At 36.9% G+C, this 27,423-nt stretch overlaps 1 protein-coding gene across 6 annotated transcripts in view; it reads right to left on the bottom strand.

The window, feature by feature from the left end:
• DENND4C (DENN domain containing 4C) overlaps nucleotides 1–27,423 on the bottom strand; it is a 124,095-nt gene that overhangs the window by 14,422 nt on the left and 82,250 nt on the right. For 3 of the 6 annotated variants that reach the window (XM_086685380.1, XM_086685382.1, XM_086685385.1), the window contains 12 exons: nucleotides 26,640–26,846; nucleotides 21,861–21,989; nucleotides 21,522–21,666; nucleotides 21,110–21,256; nucleotides 15,277–15,399; nucleotides 14,115–14,261; nucleotides 11,431–12,596; nucleotides 7,566–7,743; nucleotides 6,760–6,869; nucleotides 6,287–6,462; nucleotides 2,361–2,543; nucleotides 1,234–1,429 (listed from right to left, as the gene is read on the bottom strand). In XM_086685380.1, coding sequence (XP_086541506.1) covers nucleotides 1,234–1,429; nucleotides 2,361–2,543; nucleotides 6,287–6,462; nucleotides 6,760–6,869; nucleotides 7,566–7,743; nucleotides 11,431–12,596; nucleotides 14,115–14,261; nucleotides 15,277–15,399; nucleotides 21,110–21,256; nucleotides 21,522–21,666; nucleotides 21,861–21,989; nucleotides 26,640–26,846 — 2,907 coding nt within the window. The remainder of the gene's footprint in view (nucleotides 1–1,233; nucleotides 1,430–2,360; nucleotides 2,544–6,286; nucleotides 6,463–6,759; nucleotides 6,870–7,565; nucleotides 7,744–11,430; nucleotides 12,597–14,114; nucleotides 14,262–15,276; nucleotides 15,400–21,109; nucleotides 21,257–21,521; nucleotides 21,667–21,860; nucleotides 21,990–26,639; nucleotides 26,847–27,423) is intronic. The other 3 variants (XM_086685383.1, XM_086685384.1, XM_086685381.1) reach the window with 2 other exon arrangements.

The raw sequence follows: 27,423 nt of genomic DNA, 5'->3' as shown, positions 1-27,423 counted from the left end.
TAACAACAGCAATGGATGTAAACCTATTTAAATTAGTGAGCTCATAATGATACTCTATTCCTCCAAATTAATTCATCACCTTAGAGGATGCTAGGAATCCAACCTGTTATTTTGAAAACTGGTAAGTAAAAGGAAAAATATTTGTCCCACCTTTCCAAAATAAACTGCATTTTTGGAAAAGCAAACAGAAAACATGGAGGATGTTTCTCTTTACAGATGTATCCAACATATATAAAGACAATTAGACTACCAGCCTTGAAAGCTGGAAATGAATAATCTGATGTAGGCAATGAGGCATTAATCGCTACTAGCATCACAAAGAAAGTTCATGTCTTCTATTGAGGGACATTCTACCACTGCAATTGTCTTACAAAAATAAACAACCAAACAAAAACCTGAATGTGATCAAGCTTCTAGATATAATTTACCAATTTATAGCGTCATAATCAACAAATACAGTTGCAAGGCTAAAAAAGAGGGTCTACAGATGTAAAATGACTAAAAAACAGATCAACCAATTGGTAATGCATAGATGTTATTTGATCCTCATTCTTCAAACTACAGAAGACACACATACTTCACATTTTTAAAATAGAAATTTGAACAGAGATTGAATAATTTGATTTTTTTGGTTGTATAGTGGCATGTATTTTTCAGAGTCCTTATCTCTTAGGAACTACATACTGAAATATTTACAAATGGAATATATGATATTTGAAATTTATTTCAGAATAATCTAGGAAAGAAGTGAATAAGGATATACATAAAAGAAGAATGGCCATAAGTTGAAAATTACTGAAGCCAGATGATGGGTCAAAGGGACTCCGTATACTCCTTTTATTTTTGAATGTACTTGAAATCTTAAAAAGCTGTTAGTCTTGGGGCACCTGGGTGGTTCAGTCAGTTGAGCATCTGACTCTTGGTTTTGGCTCAGGTCATGGTCTCACAGTTCATGAGATTGAGCCTGGCATGCAGCTCTGCGCGGAGCCTGCTTGGGATTCTTTCTTTCCCTCTCTCTCTGCCCGTAACCGCGCCCCCCCCCCCCCTTCTCTCATTCTCTCTCAAAATAAATAAAAATTTAAATAAATAAAAATCAATCAATCAAAAAATAAAAAGTTCTTAGTCTCTTTATCTTATCACTTATGGTTAAAGAAAAGCCACTAAAGATGGATTATGTGCTATTCTAATAAATACTTTCATGAACACACAGATAATTATGATGTTGTTACCTACCACAACTTCCTGCAGACTGTTGGGAAGACTGACTGTTGAAATGCCATGAAACGGTCGCTGGGAAAAGTCAATATTTTGCAAGGGACCCCCAACACTGTGACTTCGCGTCAAAGATACATTTCGCTTTGATAAACTATTAGGCACAGATGAAATTTTCATGGTTTGGACTTCTCCACCGGCTTTCTTTATTTCATCACTTAAAAAACATGAGGAAGAAATGCTGTATTTGTGCTGTAATACAATCTCAATTTGTATACCTAGAGTATTTTCTACAGTGAACTCTGAGTCTAACTGAATATATCGGAGAAGAATCAGTACCACCTTATAAGATTAAATTTTCTTCAGGCATTTCTATAAAAGTGGTCAGGAGAACAGGATGGGATGGATAATTCTGGTGACAGATGGGAAGAAGAGGACAAAGGGTAGACAATAGATATTCTTTTTAAAAGATTAAGTGCCCATTCACAGTTGCTTTATTCAAACATTATTTCCTCTTTATTAAACAAAATCACCTAGAATTATCCTGCGTCCAACTAGATATTACAGATGAGTATTTAACCTCTACCAGGCCAAGATCCACCTAAGGGCAGAAACTAGATCTTACTTTTTTATTTTTAGTGCTTAGCATAATGCTCAGCATACAACAGGCTCTGAATAAACGTCCGATTCAATCAGTATTTAAGAGGAAGCGGTGTATTTCACAGTAAAGAAAATATGTCTCTGGAAACTGGTACTGAATACTTTTTACTACAGAGAAGTTCATTCTGTAAAAGGACACTGTAAAACATTAAACATAGTTTCAAAAACGATTGATCATCACATTTGTTTATTAGATACTTAAACAATGTATTGTAGTAAAAAGTTAATATTAAATTTTTTAAATGCCAGAACTTAGAGGCTCCTAGCTGGCTCAGTCAGTATAGTGTGCAGCTCTTGATCTTGGGGTCATGAGTTTGAGCCCCAAGTTGGGTGTAGAGATTACTTAAATGAATAAATAAATAAAAACTTAAAAATAAATTAAATAAATAAAATGCCAGAACTTACGCCTACATAAGGCTGTCTTTAAAGATGGAATTTTTACAAGGGTACCCAATTTATAATGAAGAGCTCTCTGTACCCTAGAGTACCTTGATTCAATTGCAGAGGTTGTCTCTTCAGTTATGGTCTGGTTTTGTTTGGGGAAATCCATAAAGTTGATCAAGTCAGGTTCTGCTGAAGCGGACACAGGTTTGTGCTCTGAAGGTTCGCTTGCCAATGGAATGCTGCCACTTTGTAAACTGTCACCAGAGGTGCTTGGTTTCAGGAAAAAGCTAAATAGGGAGCAATCCAGAAAAAGTCTTTAAAAATCCTAGAATCCTCTAAATTTCGTATTTAGAATCACTTTATGGTAAAGGAGTCACTGAGGAATTTTACAATCCATAGAAGTATCATCTATTTCAAACACACACACACACAGCCCCCCCCCATTCTCTCTTCCTCTCTTGTCGTAAACTTTTTTAAATGAAAAAGGTCTCAAAGTCATTACAGTTCAATGCAACATCCTTTCAGAATTGAGAACCATTAAAGAAAGCTATGAAGGAATATGGAAAACAAAATATTTCATTAATTTTCTGAGTTAAAGAAGAAAAAGAGCAGCAATGGCATTTTATCACATATTAACCTACAATTGTTTATAATATCCTCCCCCCATAAATATCCATTTTGTCTCTAGTCATTTCTTTCCCCCTTTATTCATTATTTTGTTTTCGTCTTCTTGTCTTATCTCTATCCATCTCTTTCTGGGTGGGGATGGGGTGAGTGTTGGGCCTTGCAAGGGACATTAAGAGAACTTCCTGAGGCTGTAGTAATATTCTGTATTTGATAAAGGTTTGGTGTGCACAAACGTATACATTCAATTTTCTTTTGAATTTTTTTAAATGTTTATTTATTTTTGAGGGAGACAGAGAGGGAGAGAAAGAGTGTGTGCAGGAGGGGGACAGAGAGAGAGGTGGGAGGAGGGTGCACGGATAGAGAATCCAAAGCGGGCTCTGTGCTGACAGCAGCGAGCCCAATGTGGGGCTTGAACTCATGGACTGCGAGATCATCACCCAAGCCAAAGTCGGATGCTCAACCAACTGAGCCACCCAGGTTCCCCCACATTCAATTTTCAAATGGTACGTTTTAAATTTGTAGATTTTCTTATATACAACTTTATTGCAAAAGAAAAAACTGTAAACAAATATTGAACTTTAGTTAATATGTATGCTCAAGTCTTTGGGGGAGAAGTGTATTAATAATGTCTACACCTTCTTTCAAATGAATAAAAACATAAGAAAAATTGGTGGATCCATGGAGGGATAGACAGTTGATAAAGAAAGTACAATAAAATAGTAATACAGAGATGGATATTTGGGTGTCACTGTAAAAAAAAGTCTTTTAACTTCACAGCAAGTTTGAAATTTTCCATAAAGACATATTTGGGGGTGGAAATCAATAATGCTCCTTTACACTCACTTAGAAAATATAAAATAAAGTACTTAACACAATAGCTTAAGAAGCACAATTAACACAACAAAAAAGTATAAGACTAGGGAGAATAATTTAAGACCCTATTAAAAGGACACAAAGGATAATCTAAAAAAATGGAGATATATACATACCATGCTCAAAGATAAGAGAATAACACTAAAAACGTCCATTTTCCCCAAATAAATCTATACAGCTAATGCTGCAATCCCAGTGAAAACTCCAGTTGGGACTTCTTCGGGGAGGAGGGGAAACTAAAGTTGCTCTAAGCAAAATAAATAATTAAAACTCCATGATGGGGAGCTTCCCTTATCAATCAGACACGACACAAACAGTATTGACAAAAAAGAACAGGGAACACAGAACCAGGGTGAGGTGTGCATGGGAACTTGAAATGTGATAAAGGTGCTGCTACCTATCAATGAAGAAAGGATGGAAAACCAGCGCATTACATGGAGAAAAGGAAAGTTGTATCCCTACCATCATACACAAACACAAAGGTGGACTCCAGATGGATTAAAGACCTAAATATCAGAGGTAAAATATACAGCTAACAAAAGAAACTTTAAGAGAAAATCTTCATGTCCTACAGATGGCAAACAACTTTTAAAACAAGGCTCCAAAATGGGGCGCCTGGGTGGTTCAGTTGGTTAAGCGTCCAACTTCGGTTCAGGTCATGATCTCGTGGTTCATGAGTTCAAGCCCCATGTCAGGCTCCGTGCTGACAGCTCACAGCCTGGAGCCTGCTTTGTGGATTCTGTCTCCCTCTCTCTCTCTGCCCCTCCCCTGCTCGTACTCTGTCTCTGTCTCTGTCTCTCTCTCTCTCTCTCTCTCAAAAATAAATAAAACATTTAAAAAACAAAAAAACAAAAACAAGGCTCCAAAAGCACAAATCATAAGGTGGAAAATTAATGGATAATGACATCAAAACACATTATTTTAAGGAATTAATATCAAGAATATTCAAGACAGACATCAACAAGAAAAAGAAAGCTAATATAAAAATGGACAAGGTATAAACAGGTAATTCATAGAAAATGCTGGAGGAGTGTCTGGGAGGCTCAGTCAGTAAAGCATCCGATTCTTGATTTCAGCTCAAGTCATGATCTCATTGTATGTGAGATTGAGCCCCATGTCAGGCTCTGTACAGATAGCAGGAACCTGCTTGGGATCCTCTCTCTCCCCCATCTCTCTGCCCCTCCCCTGCTCTCTCTCAAAATAAATAAATAAACTTTAAAAAAAATAAAAGAAAATGCTGGAATAATTCACAAGTATATGAAGAGATAAACTCACTAATATTCAGAAAAATTCCAACAAAAACAAGATACCACTTTATACTCATTAGAAGACAAAGACCAGAAGAAATGATAATACCAAATGCTGGTAAGGATATACAGAAATGAGAATTCTTGGGCACTAACAGTGGGGGTGTTGTCATGTGGTAAGCAATCTTCCACTGTTTATTCAAATCATGCATGAAAATGACCTAATGACTTCACTCCTAAGACTACTATTCATCACAAGTTTAGAGAGAGAGATATTTTACAGTGCACTGCATCACTGCAGTGATATTTATAGTAACACAATACTGGAAGCAACTGAAACAACAACAGGATATTGGATGACTAAAATGAGATATTAACTTCCTACAGGAGAAAAAGGAATAAATTAGATGTACATATAGCAACTCAGATTTTAAACTTAATAATAAAAATAGATATGTTCAACAGTATTTTAATTATGTAAGTTAAAAATGCATAATTGTGAAAAACAATGTATTTCATGAGGATATATATTCAAAGAGACATCACACACCGTAGAGGCAATGTCTCTGTTGGATAAAGGAATGAGAATGGGAATGGCAGGGGCTGGGGGGGTAGAGCTAATAAAAGATGGCCCTTGCACAAACCAATGACGATAGTGCATCAGGAATTAGAGTATGATTCCACTCAGCTCCACACCTGAAGCTAAAAGGAAAAATTAAGCTAAGAAGAAATACCTGTACAACTGGAGAATTTTTTTAAAAGCAGCTAAAGGTAGAAAGCGAAGTTCGTCTGTTCCATAAAACAAATAGAATATTAAGTATAATTACTTAGGTAAGCAGTTACCAAACTCCCAATTACTTAATTACTAGATCAGCTAGTCTTTCTATTGCCTAGAATTCGGTCATTATGCCACACAGAGCACTACCATAAAGAGGCAACACGTTAGAAGAGTCAAAAAAAAAACCCCGTCCCCTACACCTTCATTTTTTCTTCTAGAAGATGTAAGACAGCTGAGACAGAAAGTTTAAAATAATGATAAATATTAAAGTTTTGAATTATCTATACAGTTCAGCTCTAAGAATTAACTACTACTGGTAATCATATGTTAAATAAAATGGAAAAGTAGTCTCCTGTAGTGCTAGTATTTTCCACACAAATACTGAAAGTGAAGGAGAGAAAGGAAAGGGACACCTGGAGTGTACCATAACTATTTCATTTTTCTTCCAGGAGTCATGCCTTCTGGGAGGACACTCACCTCTTAAGGGAGCTTTGACAATACTAACCTTGCAGAGCCTCTCAAGTCTTTAAATTCTATATTGAGAAGAGGCAAGAAGTTGCTTTTACAGAATGGACAGGTTGTATTCAAATTTGAATCATCTGCCGTCCATCCAGCCATAATTTCTTCATCATAAACTAACGCTCCACAAGCTCTGCATTGTGAACAACTTGACATCAAAACCTAAGAGCAGAAAAGTGCGAACACTGAGAACCTCCACAGCAAAAAGTCATCTTAACAGGCCATCCTCTGGGGACACAGAATTTTATTTATTTTGCTGATCAAATTTGGACTGAATAGTTTAATCACTTTACAGATAAAGCTACCAGTTTATGGCCTTACTTACATAAGACAGGAAGCAAATTCAACAAAATGATTTACTCTCCTGCCCACAATGGCATCAAAGAATTCTGCTAAATACCATTCTGAAATAAAAATGTGTACAGCCACATTATCACGCGCAGAAGGCAGAACTTTTACCTCCATTGCACAATTCTGATAGATGCTAGACATGCTGGTGTTTTGAGAAGAACCATGGTCTGATTTTTCAAAGTCCTGCCCTTTTACACTTCTTGGAAATGGAGGTTCACCTAGAGAGAAGTAAATGTCATAACACACTATGTGTGAGAATGCCCTTATTCTTTGGAAATGCATACTAAAGCATTTAAGGGGGAGTATGATGACGTCTGCAATTTATTTTCAAATGGTTCAGTATAAAAATTTCTATACATATATATATATATCTAAAGTTAACAATAGTTAAATCTAGGTGGAGAATCTATATATGATTCTTCACTATATGATTCTTTCAACTATTCAGGACATTTGAAATTTCTCCTAATAGAACGTTGGAAAAAACAGACTTAAAAAAAATAATTAAGTACTAAGAAATGACAGTGACATAGCCTAGGGAGTCTCAAACTCTGGTATACATTCTATTTACCTACAGCACTAGTTAAAAATATATATTCCTAAGGCCCCCGTCCCACAGATACAGTCTCAAAAGCTTTAGCCTAGAGCTTGGACATTTGTATATATTTTTAAACTAATCCCCCATGTGATTCTGACACACACTAAAGTTTGAGAACTAATGATATACTCCACAAACGCAACTAAAAATAAACTTAGGTGACTATACTACTTAGAGATCATATAAGTGATAGTATCGTGTGGTCATATAAAAAATCTGTCAGCTCATCTCAACAAATGGGGCTTATTGCACATGCAATAGTGGCAGGGAAAGGTACGGGCATATAACTTGTAGCAGACGGCAATCCTTTCCATACCTGTTGAGTATTGCAGTTTTCCTACATCTCCACTGCTGCTGCTACTGCCAAGGCTTGTGTTGCTCTGGGTAAGTTCGCTGGGAACCAACCCTGAGACACTCGTGTTAGGTGACATATTCTCCCCCAAAATATGGTCTTCAAGGCCAGCGGGGAAGCTGTAATCTCTGTTAGTTTCCTCCTTTAATTGAAAAGAATAAAACCCCACATACATAAATAATACCTTCTCCAATGAGAATATATTCATTCCACCCTTTATGGAATTAAACTTCTCTGGAATTCTTATGTAAATTATCATCCCCTTATTTTTCAAAACCATGAACTCTTCTCAGCATTATTGGGAATTTCCTTTCCACACTCTAAGATATTCGAGTAATGACCTACAACACTTTAAGATTTTGTTGTGCCCCTGGTGTATGTTGAAGTGTCTCTCAATAATCAGTATCATATGGGGCGCCTGGGTGGCTCAGTCGGTTAAGCGTCCAACTTCGCCTCAGGTCACGATCTCTCGGTCCGTGAGTTCGAGCCCCGCGTCGGGCTCTGTGCTGACGGCTCAGAGCCTGGAGCCTGTTTCGGATTCTGTGTCTCCCTCTCTCTGACCCTCCCCTGTTCATGCTCTGTCTCTCCCTGTCTCAAAAATAAATAAAACATTAAAATTTTTTTTTTTTAATTTTTTTTTTCAACGTTTATTTATTTTTGGGACAGAGAGAGACAGAGCATGAACGGGCGAGGGGCAGAGAGAGAGGGAGACACAGAATCGGAAACAGGCTCCAGGCTCTGAGCCATCAGCCCAGAGCCCGACGCGGGGCTCGAACTCACGGACCGTGAGATCGTGACCTGGTTGAAGTCGGACGCTTAACCGACTGCGCCACCCAGGCGCCCCCAAAATTTTTTTTTTAAATAATCAATATCATAAAATGAAGTAACTCCAGGAGCCCACTGTCTCCATTGGAATTGGGCACCCCAGCACAAGCACAGTAAGGGCTTTAAAGTCAGTCAGCCAGACTGTGGTCTTGGCTCACCATCATATATTATGTATATGACCTTGCAGAAATTATTTAACTACTCCAACTTTTAATTATATCATCTGAAAAATATGGATAATAGGAGTCCTTTAAAATATGGTTGTTGTGAGAATTTCATCTGTCAATATAATTTTCAGACAACAACCATCAATATTAGAGGCATAAAATATGAATAAAGTTCCAAACACTGTAGTTCTGAACTCCTGCAAGTGACTGTTGACACTTTAGATAGAAAACATTTCAATAAGCAGTTTCCTTTTTGATTTTTTTAAATGTCTATTTATTTTGAGAGAGAGAGAGAGAGAGAGAGAGAGACAACGTGAGCAGGGAAAGGGCAGAGAGAGGAGAGAAAGAATTCCAAGTGGTCTCCGTGCTGTTAGCGCAGAGCTCGATGCGGGGCTCAATCTCACAAATCATGAGATCATGACCTGAGCTAAAATCAAGAGTCAGACACTTAACTAAATAAGCTACCCAGGAGCCCCTCCTTTTTGATTTTTGCTTTAAAGAAGACTTGTGTCTTGTTATAAAACCATGTTAAATGATATAAAACTTAAACAGACATGCAAAACAGGAAATAAAAGCACCTAATAGTGGGGTGCTTGGGTAGCTCCGTCAGTTAGGTGTCTGACTCTTGATTTTGGCTCAAGTCATGATCTCATGGTTGTGAGATAGAGCCCAGCTTGAGATTCTTATTTTTCTCCTCTCACTCTCTCCCCCTTTCCTGTACTTTCTCTCTCTCTCTCGCTCTCAAAAAAAAAAAAAAAAAAAAAAAAAAAAAGCATTTATATTACCAACACTACACAGCATAATCAAAATCTTGATGTATGTCCTTCTAGTCATTTTAAAATATGCATATATAATACATTTTTACAAAATAGGATATCTTTTAACTTATTCTCATATAATGTATTTTAATGTCATTAAATCTACATTATTTAAACCCCTGAAACCTAATCCAGTTTACTGATGTACTGTTATGCATTTAGTAAATCTCTATTGCTTAAATATTCAGAATGCTCTTAAATTTTATATAAGTTACACTGATGAATTCTTTCGAGTTATTTTTACACATAATTATTTCCTTAAATTCTGGATAAAAGTTATAAACATTTTTTATGGACTTTGTATCCATTCCTTCATTTGAAAATATTTACTAGGTATAACCTATTTGCCTCTGTCAGGCTCTAGTACCAGGGCCATAGCAATAAAAAGAAAAGAAAGATTAAGGTCTGTGACCACCTAGAATTTATAGTCACACATTCCAAGTCAAATTACTCTGTAGAAAGGTTTTATTATTATTAACACTGTTAGATAAAATTTCAAAACTCAAGTGGCTCATTTGGTTAGTTTACTTTAACACAAAGCAAGGTTAAGATACTTTTGAAACTAGTTTATTTGGCCTTTCCTTCACTGACCTTGTAAGCTCTTTAAAATGCAATAAAATGCAACTGTGTCTTATAGTACTCAGTATTGTACTTTTGATTCAATTAATAGTTTGCCTATAGAATAAAGTTTTCTTTCAAATGGTATATAAATCTTATTTGTCCAATTTCATTTCCTATGTCTCTAGCCTCCTATTTAGAACTTTAGCAATCTGAGATGGATTGTGTATTATCTTGAAAATGCATGTTTTATGCCTCCATGCTTTTTCACATTATTCTCTCAGATACACCTTGTACCACCTTATCACTTTGACTAACCCAAAATTTAAAATTTATCCACCCAAACCCAACTTACATATCACCTGCTTTGCTCTTTTTGGACAGCCCCCTGCTGGAACCCCTTCTAAGATATTGCTTTCTTCTTTGCTATTACAGTAGTTTAAAAGCATGGACTCTAGAGTCAACCTCCCAGAGTTCAAATTCTAGTTCTGCCTCTCACTAGTTGTGTGGACCTGGAGAAATTAATCAACCTCTCTAACTCTTAGATACCTCATCTATAAAACAGGGATGCCAACAGTACCGATGTGTGGGGTTGCTATGAAAATTATCAAAATAGATATATAGCTTATGAGAGTACCTGTGACATAGTGGTGAACACTTATAAATGTTTGTCTTTTCTACTAAAGTGCCTAAATACTATATAATTCTGTAAACACAAAGGTGAAATTTTAATTAAATTTTTTCTATAAAACAAATAAGCAAAATTTCCCCACTTCTACTTCATAAAAAGGTCTAATGACTAATTCTCTTTACAATAATTTTCAAAAGAATTAGCAGTTTTTGTGATGCAGTATGAAATATGTAGGCTAAGTTGCAGAGTGATTTCACATATATGTAAGAGCTAACATAGATAAAAGTTATTTAAGAGTGAAGCGCTATGGGGCGCCTGGGTGGCTCAGTCGGTTAAGCGTCCGACTTCAGCTCAGGTCACGATCTCAGGGTCCGTGAGTTCGAGCCCCGCATCGGGCTCTGGGATAATGGCTCAGAGCCTGGAGCCTGCTTCCGATTCTGTGTCTCCCTCTCTCTCTGCCCCTCCCCCGTTCATGCTCTGTCTCTCTCTGTCTCAAAAATAAATAAACGTTAAAAAAAAAATTAAAAAAAAAAAAAAAAGAGTGAAGTGCTATGCAAACATAACATGGCATTATTAAGTATTAATCATCAGTACTTTTAAAGAAACAACGTGTTAGTTCAGACTGATCTATGGAATTATAAAGTAGTCCTGATATTCTATTTCTTTATTATTAATTTCCTCACATTTAGGTTCAGGTCATTTCAAGGAAGAAGTAACATATGCCTCAAGTTTAAACATCAAAGTTACCAGCAATCTCTGAATAATAATTTACATATAAAAAAATATGAGAAACATGCCAGTATCAGACCACACACATAAAACACTCTTACCTCATCATCTGAGTAGCTATAGGCAGACGCTACAGCTACCCACATCTTACTGGCTACCGTAGCTGCTTGTTTCATGCCAGATTTGAGGACATCGATCTTGGGTCCTGAGAGTATATTATCTAGCTTTAGTCCTGACAAAGAGTTTACCACAGAGCCCAGCGAGCCATGTGGTGAAGACCGCACTAGTGCTGACAGAGAAGGTGAACGTTCTTTGTGAGCGCGAGAGGGAGTCTGCTGCTTGAAACGCCCAGTGAAAGCTTTAGACCTAGATTCTGCAGGAGAGCTCTTTTCACTTTCAGGAACTTCCTGTGCTGCCGGACCGTGCTCTAAAGGTAGGCTTGATCGCCTCTCTAGAGAGTGAATACATGCAGTGATGGTGCCAGACTCTCTGCTTCCCTCTCCGTGTAATTCCATACTAGCAGACTTGCTACCCAAAGGACTCTTTAGGTTCATATAGCTTTCAATTTCATCAGCCAGATTGCGTGCAATAACTGGAGAAGACATCTTATCTTCAGAATCTTGAGATTTTACTCCAGTACATTCAGTGGCCAAAAGAGACAAAGGATCTAGTCCAGTTTCAACATCCTCCCTCTCAATAGCTTTAACAACACCATGTAAACTACTCCTCTTATTTATTACATCTTTGGGTTCTACTTTCAAGTCTCTGGGCTGATTACTATCATTCTGGAGACTGTCACATGTGTCCTTTTTCATAGTAGTTTTCGCTGCACTGTCCTCAATCACAGGTTCCAGGAGCTCTTGGCTCTCTTCAAGCATCTCTAATACCGAAGAAGATCTGTGCTCGGAATCCCAAGTGCTTTCAGACACACGAGTCCTAGTATCAACTAGATGACAACTGTTAGCAGTCTCAAAGCTGTGGGTGCTCGCAACACGGAGTGGAGAAGTCTTAGGACAGGCCAGTGCGGCTGTGAGAATCTTGGCATCTGCTCCCATCATAATAGCCACTTCACTTGAATTCAGATCCAAACTGCTCTTCTTAAGCAACATTCCAGCTCGACTTTCAGAACTGAAACTACAACTCCTCTCTGGGAAATGCTTTTGCCTTTTATCTCCTCTATCACCATTCTTCTTGGGATTAGCAACTTCACCAAAGACTGCATCTTCAACTGGATCTTGAGTAGAAAATGGCACATTTGATGTACTACCTAAAAGGGAAGGTACAATATTAAAAACGAAACTCTATTTTCCAATATAACTTTTACAAAAGTGTCTTTTCTGGTTTTTGAAAAGCGACACATAGAGTAAGATTCAGAAAGTTTAGAAGGCACAAAGAAAGTACACAAAAAAAGAACAACAAAAGGCCTCCATTCAATCCTGCCTCCCAGAAATAACATTGTAATGTATTATCTGCCTTTCATCCTCTATGCATACATATACACATTTAACAATCAAGCAATGTATGCTGTGTATTCCTGTATTGTTCACTAAAACCTATCAACAAATACAGACCTATAAATATATTTTACATTTTAAGAGTTCTACACTCAATTTAAAAAATATATTCTGGGGAGTCCGGGTGGCTCAGTCAGTTAAGCGTCGCACTGTTGATTTTGGCTCAGGTAATGATCTCATGGTTCATGGGTTTGAGCCCTGGGTTGGGCTCCATACTGACAGTTCGAAGTCTGCTTGGGATTCTCTCTCTCCCTCTCTCTCTGCCCCTCCCCGACTTGTGCTCTCTTCTCTCAAAATAAATAAATAAACTTAAAAAAAAAAAAAAAAAAACCAGGGGCACCTGGGTGGCTCAGTCGGTTAAGCATCTGACTTCGGCTCAGGTCATGATCTCGTGGTCCATGAATTCGTGCCCTGCATCGGGCTCTGTGATGACAGCTTAGAGCCTGGAGCCTGCTTCGAAATCTGTGTCTCCCTCTCTGTCTCTGCCCCTCCCCTGCTCTCTCTCTCTCTCTCAAAAATAAGTAAACATTAAAAAAACATAAAAACAGGGGCGTCTGGGTGGCTCAGTTGGTAAAGCATCTGACTTCGGCTCAGGTCATGATCTCGCAGTTTGTGAGTTCGAGTCCCATGTTGGGCTCTGTGCTGACAGCTCAGAGCCTGGAGCCTGCTTCAGATTCTGTGTCTCCCCCTCTCTCTGACCCTCTCATGCTCATGCTCTGTCTCTGTAACTCAATAATAAATAAACGTTAAAAAAAAATTTATAAAAAAACATAAAAACAAAAAAACAAATACTTAATCACAAATAAGTGGCTCAGGATACCTATAAAAACTGGCCAAATTAAAAACCCACTGGTATTTTTGTGTAGTAAAGCATAGTGATATGAATCTTTTTCTTCCATTGCCTTTCCATTGCCATACAAAACCCCTTTGGAATTTAGTAACATCTCTGCCTCTTTGCTCTTAATGAGTATAGGAGGCCCTGCAGTCCTCTCTAATTATCTACCATGAGAAAGAGAGACCAAACTGAGAACAGGCACTGCAACAAGAAAATGTATTCCCAGTAACAACTGGACACAATAAATACCCCTCCTTTTAAACACTAAACATTTTAAGTAACAACTTCTTTAGCCAATTTATAGGATTCAAACTTACTTCTGGCTCTAAATTTAGCATGTTCATCACAATTAGGTCATCAATTTAATGTCATTAAAGACATATATATCTGTAGAAGTATATTTTAAATACTTAGAAATCATTATGTAAAGACTCACCAGTGCTGCTTTTCCTGCCATTGAGATCGAATATACCAGATGGAACTTTCACAATACTGCTGCCCCATGCAGGAGGCTCAGTAGGACTCTGTGACTCTGCACTAGGTTGTGACTGTTTTGCTACAACAGCAGAGACATCACACACTTCTGGGAAAAAGATATTTGGATGTTATTCCTACTTATCCTGCACAGAAACCGTATGTTGATTTTTATAATATTTTATTCTTTTATATTTTTCTCCAAGTGTGAGTGAATATGACTATTTTATTACTAATTTACTGTGTCTAATTTACTTTATGCCATAAATGTTGCCAGCATTGACTGAAATAAATGCTTTATTGTAGCATCAATAATGCTAACTTGAGCACTCCTGTGAATAAATTAAGGCTTTGGACTTCAAACATACTCTCATCACCTGTAAAGTAGGAGAGGGCTTGCTTCTGCATAACTCTGGAGCGTAAAATAAGTGACATCATTGAAGGAAAGTATACTTTTATGTAAGAGGATAGGAAGAACATTTTATTACCATGAAGCCAGAAAATTCTTCCACATTTGCATAAAATGATTACTACAAACCATATCTACCTCAATGAGTCCCATTAAAAAACAAAAAAATAAAAACAAACAGGAAAACCACACACACTGTATTTAACCTACCAATGAAAAATACCTACTTAGATATTTGAAGGACTTCTAGTGAAATGGCATTTTAAAATAAAACAGGCACTGGAACACAAGTCTGAGGACTTCAAGTTCAGTCTTGGTTCTATCACAAAATAGCTGTTTGACTTTGGCGAATCAATACGTCAATGGATCACACTTTCCTACAAAATTGAGGGTTGACCTACTGTCTCTAAAAGATCTCTTGAATTCTAAAATTCAGAAACTACTCATTCTATCCATAGCTAACATTACATAGTATCTTATAAGCCCAGGCCTTACATTTCTTTCTAGAAATTATCACCAAAATTATCAAATAAGACTTAATTAAGACAAGGGCACCTGGCTAGCTCAGTCAGTAGAGCATGTGACCCTGTATTTCAGTGTTGTGAGTTTGAGCCCTACATTGGGTGTAAAGATTACTAAAGAAATCTTAAGGGAAAAAAAAAAAAAAAAACTACAGTATTTTTCTAAGTAAAGCTAGCAAATATCAGTACTCAACCTTCTGTTTGCACTTTTGTTTTAGTTATCAATTCTCTTGCTACTTGTTCTTCAGGCATATGAATTTCTGCGTCATCCTTTATAAGTTCATCCTTAGACCCATAGCCTTGGTCAGACTGACCACCTGTTAAAAAGAATGCAAGCTTACATGTAAATGTTTTCATATACTCATAGTCCAGCTATAAAATGTCAAAAGAGAATTCCATTGATTTACACGATTAAACTTACAGAAAAGGAAGACAAGAAAGCTCACAAAGCACACAGAGCATTTTAAACAAATGATAAGAAGCAAAGAACAGTAAAAACGGGAACATCAAAGACTAAAAAATTTAGAAGCACTGAACCTTAGTTTCCTCATCTGTAAACTAATAGATTTGGACAAGATGTTTTGAAAAGTTTGTTTTGGAGGATGTCTACAGAATGCTACACTTTGTGTAAGAAAGAAGAAGAAATTGGGGTGCCTGGGTGGCGCAGTCGGTTAAGCGTCCGACTTCAGCCAGGTCACGATCTCGCACTCCGTGAGTTCGAGTCCCGCGTCGGGCTCTGGGCTGATGGCTCGGAGCCTGGAGCCTGTTTCCGATTCTGTGTCTCCCTCTCTCTCTGCCCCTCCCCCGTTCATGCTCTGTCTCTCTCTGTCCCAAAAATAAATAAACGTTGAAAAAAAAAAAAAGAAAAAAGAAAAAAGAAAGAAGAAGAAATAAAACAAACATATCTGCTTACTTTTGCAAAAAGAAATGCAGAAATAATAAACCAGAAAACAATAAAACTGGTTAATGACAAGGGGTGGGGGAAAATATGCTGGAAGGATGAAGAGGGAAGAAACTTCCCTAAATACAGCTTATTGTGTTGTTTTTATTTTTGGAAATGTATCAACTTCTACATATTCAAAAAAATTAAATCAGCAAAACTGGGAGGAGAATAGTAACTAAAATTGAATGCAAACAGAAACAAATGAGACCAACTGTATTTCACATGAATAATCACACTGAAAGGATGGGGAATGGTGGGGGAGGAGGAAAGGACTGATTGAAGAAACTTCTGAACACATAATCTTGAACACATACTCTAAGCCAGGGGGGTAATACTGACAAATTCTCAACTCCTTAGAAAGTCTGTTTCTCACAGAGTAATAGATGTAGCAATTCTGAAATTATTTTATGTGTACTGCAAGACTGAGCAAATGAGTAAACATAATGATGAAGAGAGATTTTTAAAAAATGAAATGAAAGAAGGCAAAGAAAAACTTATGGGGTTGATTTGAAAATGGAAGTATTTTGGGATGCCTGGGTAGCTCAGTTGATTAAGTATCTGACTTCAGCTCAGGTCATCATCTCATGGTTCATGAATTTGAGCCCCACATCGGGCTGTGTGCTGACAGCTCAGAGCCTGGAGACTGCTTCGGATTCTGTGTCTCCCTCTCTCTCTGCCCCTCTCCCACTTGTGCTGTCTGTCTCTCTCTCTCTCTCTCTCTCTCTCAAAACTAAACATTAAAAAAAATTTTTTTAAGAAAATGGAAGTATTTCTAAAACATATATACATACATATTTTCAAATATATATATATTTTCTGTCTCTGCTGAAAAAGTCCAGAAGCAGTAATACCCTGTAGCAGTAAGCATACCTAGAGTTCAGATATTGGCTTCTAGAATCTATTGCCCATTGAAAGGAATCTGGGATCCTTGAAGAAACGGCTGATTTCAAATCTCAGGCAGGAAAGGTACAAGAATGAGCCAGGAACATTTTGAACATGATAGGGGATATGTCAGAGTAAAATGATGAAACCAAAGGACATACAATAGAATATCATCTTACAAATGTGGAGGGAGGATAGCATTGGTAAAATCACCTGCTTTAAAACCATCATAGTAAAGACTGGTTCAAGAATTATTGATGTATGCTAAATTCATAAGAAAAAGTGTGATGAGAAAGAGGGCATTATTGCATACTCTCAGAGTCTCTTCACTGGTAGCTTATTATCCGCACGGGCAAGAATAATAACTAAGAGAAACCAAATGTTAAGACAAGGTGATCAAAATCAGTATCACCAATAAGAAGCAGACAGATACTGTGTGCCTCTGAGATGTGATAATCTAAGAAGGATACAACATCACTTTTGTAGTAGAGCCATGGACGTACAACCCAATCTAATCACAAGGAAACATCGGACCAACTCAAACCAAGGAGCATTCCACAAAATAACTGGACTGAATTCTTCCAAATGGCGGGGTCATGAAAAGACAAAGACGAAAAGGTAAAGGAAAAGGGTAAAGAACTGTGCCAGGTTAAAGGAGACTAAACGAGGGAGCTAGAATGCCACAAAGGATATTACAGCAATTGACAAAACTGGAATGTAGACTACAGACTCAAGTAGTATGTCAATATTTTCCTAAATTTGGTAACTATACTATGGTTTTATCAGAGAAAAATACCATCAAAGTATCAAAAGGTAAAAAGGCAAGATGTATTACAACCTGCTGTCACATGACTTAGGAAAACAATGTGCATATGTGTACAGAAAGAAAATGATAAAGCAGATATGGCAAGCTAAAATTGAATGAATCTAAATATAATTTATTCGAGGGTTCTCTGTACTGTACTTGCAACATTTCTGTAAGTGTGAAATAACTTCAAGATAAAGGTTTAAACAAGTCTTTCTGGCTTTAAAGTTCCATCATTTAAAACTGAGATGAAGACTGAAGACTAACGTAAAACTACACCACAACTGACACTTAGTTCCTAGAGAGTCACCGTAAAGTGTGTCGACGAGGCATGAAACAAAACATACACAGCTGACCCTTGAACAACACAGGGGTCAGAGGTGCTGGCCTTCCCACCCCACACAATCAAAAATCCACATGTAACTTTTGACGCCCCAAAAACTTAACTACCAGCCTGCTGACTGGCAGCCTTACCAATAATATAAATAGTCAGTTAACACACGTTATATGTCATTTGTGTATATAATAAAGTAAGCTAGAGAAAAGAAATGTTATTAAGGAGGCACCTGGCTGGCTCAGTCAGAAGAGCATGAGACTCTTGATCTCAGGGTCCTGAGTTTGAGCGCCATGCTGGGGGTAGAGATTACTTAAATTTAAAAAACTGTTGGGGCGCCTGGGTGGCGCAGTCGGTTAAGCGTCCGACTTCAGCCAGGTCACGATCTCGCAGTCCGTGAGTTCGAGCCCCACGTCAGGCTCTGGGCTGATGGCTCAGAGCCTGGAGCCTGTTTCCGATTCTGTGTCTCCCTCTCTCTCTGCCCCTCCCCCGTTCATGCTCTGTCTCTCTCTGTCCCAAAAATAAAAAAAAATAAAAACGTTAAAAAAAAAAAAAAAAAAAATTTAAAAAACTGTTACGGGCGCCTGAGTGGCTCAGTCGGTTGAGCGTCCGGCTTCGGCTCAGGTCATGATCTCACAGTTCGTGAGTTCGAGCCCCGCGTCAGGCTCTGTGCTGACAGCTCAGAGCCTGGAGCCTGCTTCAGATTCTATGTCTCTCTCTCTGACCCTCCCCTGTTCATGCTCTGTCTGTCTCTGTCTCAAAAATAAATAAACATAAAAAAAAACAATTTAAAAAAAATAAAAAAACTGTTATTAATAAAATCAGAAAGTACTATGATAGTTTTGTTTGGTGACACATGAGAGCTACCGTATGGTGAACACAGCATAAGGTATAGTAAGTTGAATCACTATGTTGTACACCTAAAACTAATGTAACATCGTGTATCAACTACACGCAAATTTAAAAAAAAATTAATAAAAAAGGGAAAAAAAGAAAATCATAAGAAAGAAAATACATTTACAGTACTGTAACTACTGAAAAAAAATTGGCATGTAAGTAGACCCGTGCAGTTCAAACCCATGTTGTTCAGGTGTTAACTGTAGTGCCTTCCACTTTCTACCACTTGTTACACTGCCACTCAAACTTTGCAATTTAACAAAAGAACCAAACTTCTCTAAATATCCCTAGTTAGAATGATTAAGTTGTCGATTTTTTACTGGCCCCCTCAGAAAGCATTATGGTGCCATGAAATGGGAACTAAGAAAGCTGATTAAACCAAGATACCTGTCCCAACAAGCTAAGTGACTCCATATCAGGTACCAACTGGAAAGACTGTACAAGATAATATTTAATGAAAGAGTAACTTAAAATTCTGGTTTGGAAATCTCCAAAAGTATCAAATGATATCATCAAAAACTCTACAAAGACACATAAATCACTGTAAATTCAGCAAACAGGGCTTTAGCCATCTGAAATGCAACTGAAAAGATATATATGGAAAAGGGATCTAAAGTTTCTTCCCCAACTATTAGAATCTTTATGCCAGTTACTCAGAATTACTAGATTTTTTTTTTCCATTAAAGGGGATCATTTTAAAAGAATAAGGAGAGTATCTATTACTATTTTTAAAATTATAATTATTCCTGGTGACATGGTTTCATATCACATTTTCTTAATTTTTTCATAAATGAAATCCATTTATATTGTATAAGTTTTAGGAAAAAATACAAGAAGAAATAAAATAAGGTAGCTTTATAAACAGGATTATAACTTATAGCTCTACGCTGACTTTCAATGATTTATACATGGTTCTGTTTTTATGGGGTAATTTTTAGTGCAAGAATTTAGCAGATCAGTTTTAGCAAGCAAAAACCATCTCAACAGCTAGAACATTGAAATATTTAATCCCCATAAAACTATTGGATACAGTGGTGCTACAAACAAACCTCAAAATCAGAATTATAGCAAGGCACAGTACATTTTCAAATAAAATAACAAATATGCTTTGCAAAATGATCATAAAATGTTAGTTGGATATTTTCAGTGGTACATATATGATTACACTTATCTGAAGGAGAAAAAGGCAAGAAAACTAGCATTGTTTTCCACCTGTAACAACACTTTAAATACAACAAAAAGTCTCTCCCCCACCCTTGCATGTCAGCAAAGTTTAACCTAATAAATGGGAAATTACCTGAAGTGGTTAACATTCAAGGGTAGAATTAACGCACACGTGTATCCATAGCTTCACGTCATATAAGTCTGTCTGCACCCCACACCATGACAGCCAAGGACAAATGCAGCACCAAGAAACAGCACAGAGCAAAAAGCGGAGCGACAAAGAGCAGAAAAAAGGAAACTTCAGTCATTGAGACAAGTTCATCAGATGAAGCACAGGAATTAGACTTAGGATTCATTTTAAAGAAAAGCTTGAGATATTAACAATAACAACAACAACAAAAAAGAAAAACAACACAAAAAGAAGGATGTGCAACACACATATATTTGCTCAATGTGCTACTTAAATTGCGCTTATTTCCAGCTTCAGAGGACAGAGGTTATGCCCATGGCTTTGTTTGTAAAAGTAGCTTCAGATATTTCTCAGATTTTAAAAATTGTCATTTAAAATAATGACTATGCAAAGAGAATACTTTTTCTCATGGTATGACTTATTTTCTTCCCTATTTACTATGTATAATTTCAAATTCTCAATAAATACTTTCCACGTAATGAGAAAAAGTATCTGCAAGTTGTGTCACCTAACATTCAAGTCCCTCAGTTCACAATTTCTACAGTTACAGCATATACTTTCCCAAATCAAGGATGAAGAAATACAAAGCAGCACTGTGCTAGAGCCTTCTGCACAGCACTTCGAAGAGAATGCTATACTACAGGAAATAAAAAGCGATCTGCAATCAGAGGACTAATTTCTTCCCTTATTTCTAGAGTATTTGTAAAGTACTCATATTGCACAAACTCAAGAAAGGAGGGAAAAGCTTTTTAAAAAGGGAAAGACTTAACAAGAGAGTAAGTGAAGGGTTAGTAAAATCCAGATTTTAGTACCTGTGCTAAAGTGATTATCAGTGGAATCAAGCCTGATTAAATCTCTGACGAAGACTGTGTGCTCCCCATTGTTAGCATCATTAGAACTATCCACGCTACCGTGGCTCACCGTGTCCCCATCACTTCCACCTGTCGCATTCTGAGGAGCTAAAGATAAGGACAATAGCAGTTCAATAACTCATGCACTGATAATCTCTGAAACTAAACACGAATGCCCCACAATTCATTTACAGTTGCAGAACACTTTCTAAATTTGTGGGGGGGGAATAATAATGTAACCTCTACCTTTAGTTGCATGTGAAAATATCAACCAGAATTTCATTTACGTTTCCTACTTCATACTCTTAAAAACTCATATGCCTATAAAGCTTATGGTTCAGCAAGAGAGTATCTTTCCAATCACACGTATTACCTGATATTGAGGAGACCTGTGACTTTTGCACAGTCTTTTTAAGCGGCTGCCTAAATTGTGCCAAGCCACGTACCACATTCCGTACCTTCATCCATAAGAAGATACCACTGCGGGTACTGCTAGGCCACGGGCTCTCCAAAACTACCTAAAGGTAAAACAAAGGTTAAAAATAATTATTAGGAACACTTGATTTATTAAACAGATACATACATATATAATATATACATAAATAACTATAGCCCAAACCTCTATAAAAGAAATTTCATGAATAATAAAAGGTACAAAAATGTATCAGTCTTAATTAAGCAGCGTATGTTGTCTAATGTCAGTCCTACTTACCTTATTATAATAACCATAAGTAATAGCATTTGGCTTTATCTTAGCAGTTTTCATTTCAAATAAGACTCTCACTGCTAAAACAGGATGAGCCCAAAGTCCACAAAGCTGCATTACTACTCGATAGCACACCTAACAGAAAATAACATCAAAGCATTAGTAGTTGGCATATCAGTCTATCTATGACTTGCAGAAGATTTTTAAATTACTGAATTCTTCTTATCAGAGTCATTAAGCACTACTTTACCCTTTCTTCTGAGTCTCAGTAAACTGTTTCTGAAGCCTACTCATTAATGAAAGTACCAGTGTTATTAACTATTTCACATAAGATCTAGAAGATCGTTTCAGTAACGAAGTTTATGCAAAGAGAATGACTACTAGTCCCCATAATTTGAGAAGGAATGCATTTTTAAAATCTAATATGATTAAAATAACTCTCTCACAAATCATGTTTTATATTCTGTGCTAAAGGAGTTAAAGACAACACCCCCAGAATGCCTACATAACAACAACAACAAAAGATCTGTAAACCCATGTCTTGGAAAAGTAAGAGAAGAAACTTTAAGACACTGTAATCTGATTAGCAAAGGCTTTTCTGAGAATGTGTGTTTACTGAGGAGGGCTTGTTCTGATCACAAGAGGACCAGTGAATTGGAAATTCCTAAAAGTTAGAATCTCACATATTAGAAGACTACAAGAGAAACCATGAAAAATGAAATGGGGATCTCAAAGGTTCCTGGCAAAGAGCTGAGCCAGTTTATAGGAACAGCGACAGCGCAGCCACAAACTATGTTACAGCTTAGTCTGAGAATAAGGAACTATACATACAGAAGATACTCTTCTTGGTACTTTAGGACAGAGTTGGTGAACAACTACGAGTACCATCAAGCCAAGTTGCTCTCTCAACCAGAGGGGAAAGTAAAACGATTTCAGAAAGGATATTTTAGTTAAAAGAACAGAACAAATGAAATAGACATGAAAAGGCAAGGATCAGAAAGATGAATACTTGCAGCTAAAAATGGAGAGTATAATTTAGAAGCAGAAGGAGGTCAGGAACTGTTAGACTAGGTTAAAGAAGTGTTAGGGAACTGGGAATCAAGGACAACTGAAGGAAGTAGGTAAGATGTGTGAAGGGAGGAAAAAGAATGGGATACAAGAGGGTTCTTCAAATATCTGAAGAGTAAACAGTTTGAAATTTTTCCAAAAAAGCCACAGGGAAGGAGTAAATCATTTGTATAATTTCAAAAAAAAAAAAAATGAGGAGGTGGAACTGGGCTCAACAAAACATATACACATTTCCTAATAATTAGACTCAATTCAAATATAGGCAGGATCCCATATGTTACAGACTTTATACAGAGCATCTCAGCTTCAGATTCAAGTTGTACTAAAATGTCTTAAAATCCTATCAATTCTTAAGATTCTGTGAGCCATAAAGTAGTAAGTCACTTTCTATGTCAAGTTGGTTTTCTACAACCATTCTAGACAATGAATTTATTCTGAAGTCTGGAAAGTATTCCCCAACCTTCCAGTTTTACCTGTATAAGAGATAAGAGCCAGGGACCAAACTAAAGAAACAGTAATAATACAGAGACACAATTTTTCCAATGCAGTATGTTGTTGCCTGTAACATATCTTTTCGATACCTGTAATAGATAAAAGATAACCATGCACTCTTTGCTACTCCTCCCACTGAGAGGTCTATGTCCCTACCCTTGAACCGAGGGAGAAGAGCTTCTGAGACTACATGACCAATAGAATATGACTAAAGGGACACTGTACTAGTTTCCTGGCTTAAGTCTTAAGAAACTGCCAGTTTCCACTTCCTCTCTCTTGAAACAAATGCTCTTCCAGCTCTAAGCTATCATGGAAAAAGCCCAAGTACCACAGAGGGAGGTCCTGAGCCTACAGAGAGGGAGAGGGGTCCACCTGAGCCCAGCGTCACAATCATTCTTGCCAAGGCACCTGGCTGGTATCTGAGTTCAGCTGTCTTGGTCCCTCCAGACCAGATCAACTAGCAACTATTGTCAAGTGATCCCAGTTAATGCGGTGAGGAGCATTGAAAAATCACCCAGAATCCTTTCTGGATTCTCAGCAAAAAAATAAATAAATAAAAATTAAAAAAAAAAAAAATAATATTTAATGAAATCACTGTTTTAAGCCACTAAGTTCTGGGAGGGTTTGTTACTCAGCAATGTACGACAATATCGGATGAACAGACTGATAAGACAGTGTAGGAATATGTTTGACACAGATATTTCATTTTCATTAAAAATTCTAGGGGTGCCTGGGTGGTTCAGTCAGTTAAGTGTCTGACTCTTGACTTCAGCTCAGGTCATGATCTCGCAGTTTGTGGGTTCAGGTCCCACCTCGGGCTCTGTGCTGGCAGTGCAGAGCCTACTTAGGATTCTGTCTCCCTCTCTCTCTGTCACTCCCCTGACTTCAGCTTAGGTCATGATCTCACAGCTTGTGAGTTTGAGCCCCGCATCAGACTCTGTGCTGACAGCTTGGAGCCTGGAGCCCGCTTCAGATTCTGTGTCTCCCTCTCTCTCACCCCTCACCGCTAGTGCTCCGTCTCTCTCTCTCTCTCTCTCTCTCTCAAAAATAAGGAAACATTAAATTTTTTTTTTTATTCTGTAAATAGTATTAAAAGCAAAATGCATTACACACTGTAGTTTTGTCTATGTGGCATGTGCTATTTCTTGATCTTCTAAGAGTTTTATTTTAAAATCCAAACATAACATGTAGCACACAAAGCCGTCAAATTAAAACATAAAGTATATGAATGAGACAGTGGGTTCTAATGAAATAGACCTAAAACTCAAAACTACTTAACTGGGCAGTCTTATGTATAAGTTTGTCATTTCATTTAAGTTTCAAATTACTCTCTTTATAAAATGTAGCTAATATATAAATTGCCTCACAGAGTTGCTGGGAATACCAAAGGAAAAAATGTATGTGACAATACTGTGAAAACTTTAAATATGCTATTCCATGTATAATCAATAAACAGATAAAATGTATGAAATATACCTAGCAAATATATATTCTTAAGTTTTAAAATAAACATTTCTTTCTTCTAGTTGTGGAGAGGTAATGACTTCAGGGCACTAAAAAAAAATCTGTCAATGTAACTTGTTAGAAGTAGGAATACAACAAATTAAGCTCCAAATTTTAAACATCTTACCACAGTGTTTATTAGGGAAATCATCTTAAAAAAATTTTTAGTCTACTAGTCATAATTGTTGCATGTCAGAAAACAAGAGAAGATAATTATTTGTACCAAAGACTACCAGTGAACTTTAATACCTATAGAGGAAAATACTTTTCAGGCAATTTATGATATGTGTTATGAACTTGTAATTTATCAAGTACTGTACTTTGAATTTAGAGTGCAGTAACAATTCAGAGAGCATACTTTAAAACACTTTAAAAATATTTGGTCTTTCACAAGTTAAAACACATCTTAAAACACATTTTAGATAGAAAACTCTATTAGAACAAATTTTTTAAAACACTAAAGTGCATAAAGTACGAAACACTCTGATCAAGCACTTTTAATTTCCAAAGTTTTATTAACGGATGAAAGAAAATGTAACCAAACGTGAGAATGGATACTTTATTATTTGTTTTATAATTTTTATTTTAAAAGGTTTTATAACATATACTTGATAGAGAAAAATGAGTTTTAGTGTACCCACAAGCATTATCAAATCTTCATATTATACATGCTATATTCATTTAAGATCTTTTTTATTTTTAAGAAGAAAAGCTATAGAATTATTGCTGAAGCCTGTGATGCACCTTCTCTTCAATCCCATTTCTCTTCTATCCCCCTGTGCTCTTTCCCCTCAGATACCCATTACTCTGAATTTTTATTTCAACTTTGCTTTAAATCCTAATCTGGTTCTAAATATCATTTACAGTTATTTTAACACCAAATGTTATTTTTAGAGGGAAAAACAGCAAAGAAAAAGGCTAAATAAGTGATTTAGTTTCTTCAACCATTAACTGGATAATATCACGACCTATCTCTTAGGATGGCTCTGAAGCTTTAGAGAGATGGTGTCTATAAAACCTTTAGCATATCATTCACTCAGTGCTTAGACTATAAGCCAGGCACTATTCTAGGCACAATCTGTCCATTAATTGATTTAGCCCTCAAGTTAACCTTATAAGGATGGTACCAACTATAATTGTCTACATCAGTGGGGCAATTTGGACCTCCAGGGAACATCTGGCAATGTCTGCAGACATTCTGATTGCCACATAGGAGAAGGGAGGGTGCTACTGGTAACCAGTATGCAGAGGCCAGGGATGCTGGTAAACATCCTGCAATGCACACAACAGGCCCACAATAAATAATCATGTGGACCAAAATGTCAACAGTGCCACATTTTCAGATACATAATGTGAAACAACAGGTTATATAACTCATCCTAGGACACAGAGCCTAAGTAGACAGCCACTTACCAAAAGTCTATTTTGTATTTACTTTCTAATAAAGTTATACTAAGAATAAAATGAAGTCAATATTAATTTCTATTTATAAGGTGCAACCAACCTGACTTAACTAAGGCAGTCTCTGCTTCATTCCAAACCAATAATTTTTAAACAAATGTACTTAAAAATAAATAATAAGTACTAGCTCTATGAAACAAATAACTTTACCTTTGTTGCTTAATGAAAATACTTGAGAGCACTTTAAAGTGGCCAAGACCTAGTTTTCTTAAATATACAAAAATATGTCTTAGTAATCATGACTCAGTTTATTATACTTGCCTCATCTAGTGGATCCACATCTGTTTTCCTCATCTTAATAAGTACATCATATGCCTGCTGAAGTGCTCTGACCTTAGGATGAGAAACTCTAACATAGGCTGGGAGACAAATAAACCATAAGCTGTAACAATGACTGAAGAGACACTTGGCCCATTGTGGTGGATTTGTGTAACATCTCTTCGCCAACTTATGAGCCGTTTTTATCTCCTAGAAAGAGAATAAATAAAACATTATGGTATTTGGGGCACCTGGCTGGCTCAGTCGGTAGGGCATGCGACTCCTGATCTCTGGGTCATGGGTTCGAGCCCCATCTTGGGAGTAGGGATTACTTACCAAAAAAGCTTACAAGAAAACCCAGTATGGTATTTATTAAAATCCATTAGGGTGGGGAGAAAAGTGAGAAGAGAAGAATGTAATGTAAAACTGGACTCTAAAATCAAGCATTTCACTGTTTTACTTTCATGAGTGGCTTCCTACTTAGTACAACATGGTTCCTCAACATTCGTCTATAGAAGCACTTTATATTTCACAGTAACTATTTGCTGGCAAGCAAGACTTTCCTAATAGACTAGAAATCCCTTAAAATCAGGGATCATTCATATTTTTATAATATAATGGCTAGTTAGTTGCCCTTCACATAGAAGGCACTCCTATGTTTAATGAAAGAGATTTAACCATTCAGAGCTTGTAGGTTCATCAATGGCATTCTTAAAAAGTGACAGTCTTTCTACCTTTCTCCCAACTAAAATGTTTGACAAATAACTCAGTCTATTTCCTACCAAGA

Source organism: Puma concolor, chromosome D4 (genome assembly GCF_028749965.1).
Source record: "Puma concolor isolate L17-30 chromosome D4, mPumCon1.1.hap2, whole genome shotgun sequence".
NCBI classification, from domain to species: domain Eukaryota; kingdom Metazoa; phylum Chordata; class Mammalia; order Carnivora; family Felidae; genus Puma; species Puma concolor.
The sequence above is the reverse complement of the archived record's forward strand: the minus strand, read 5'-3'. Positions and strand labels throughout refer to the sequence as shown.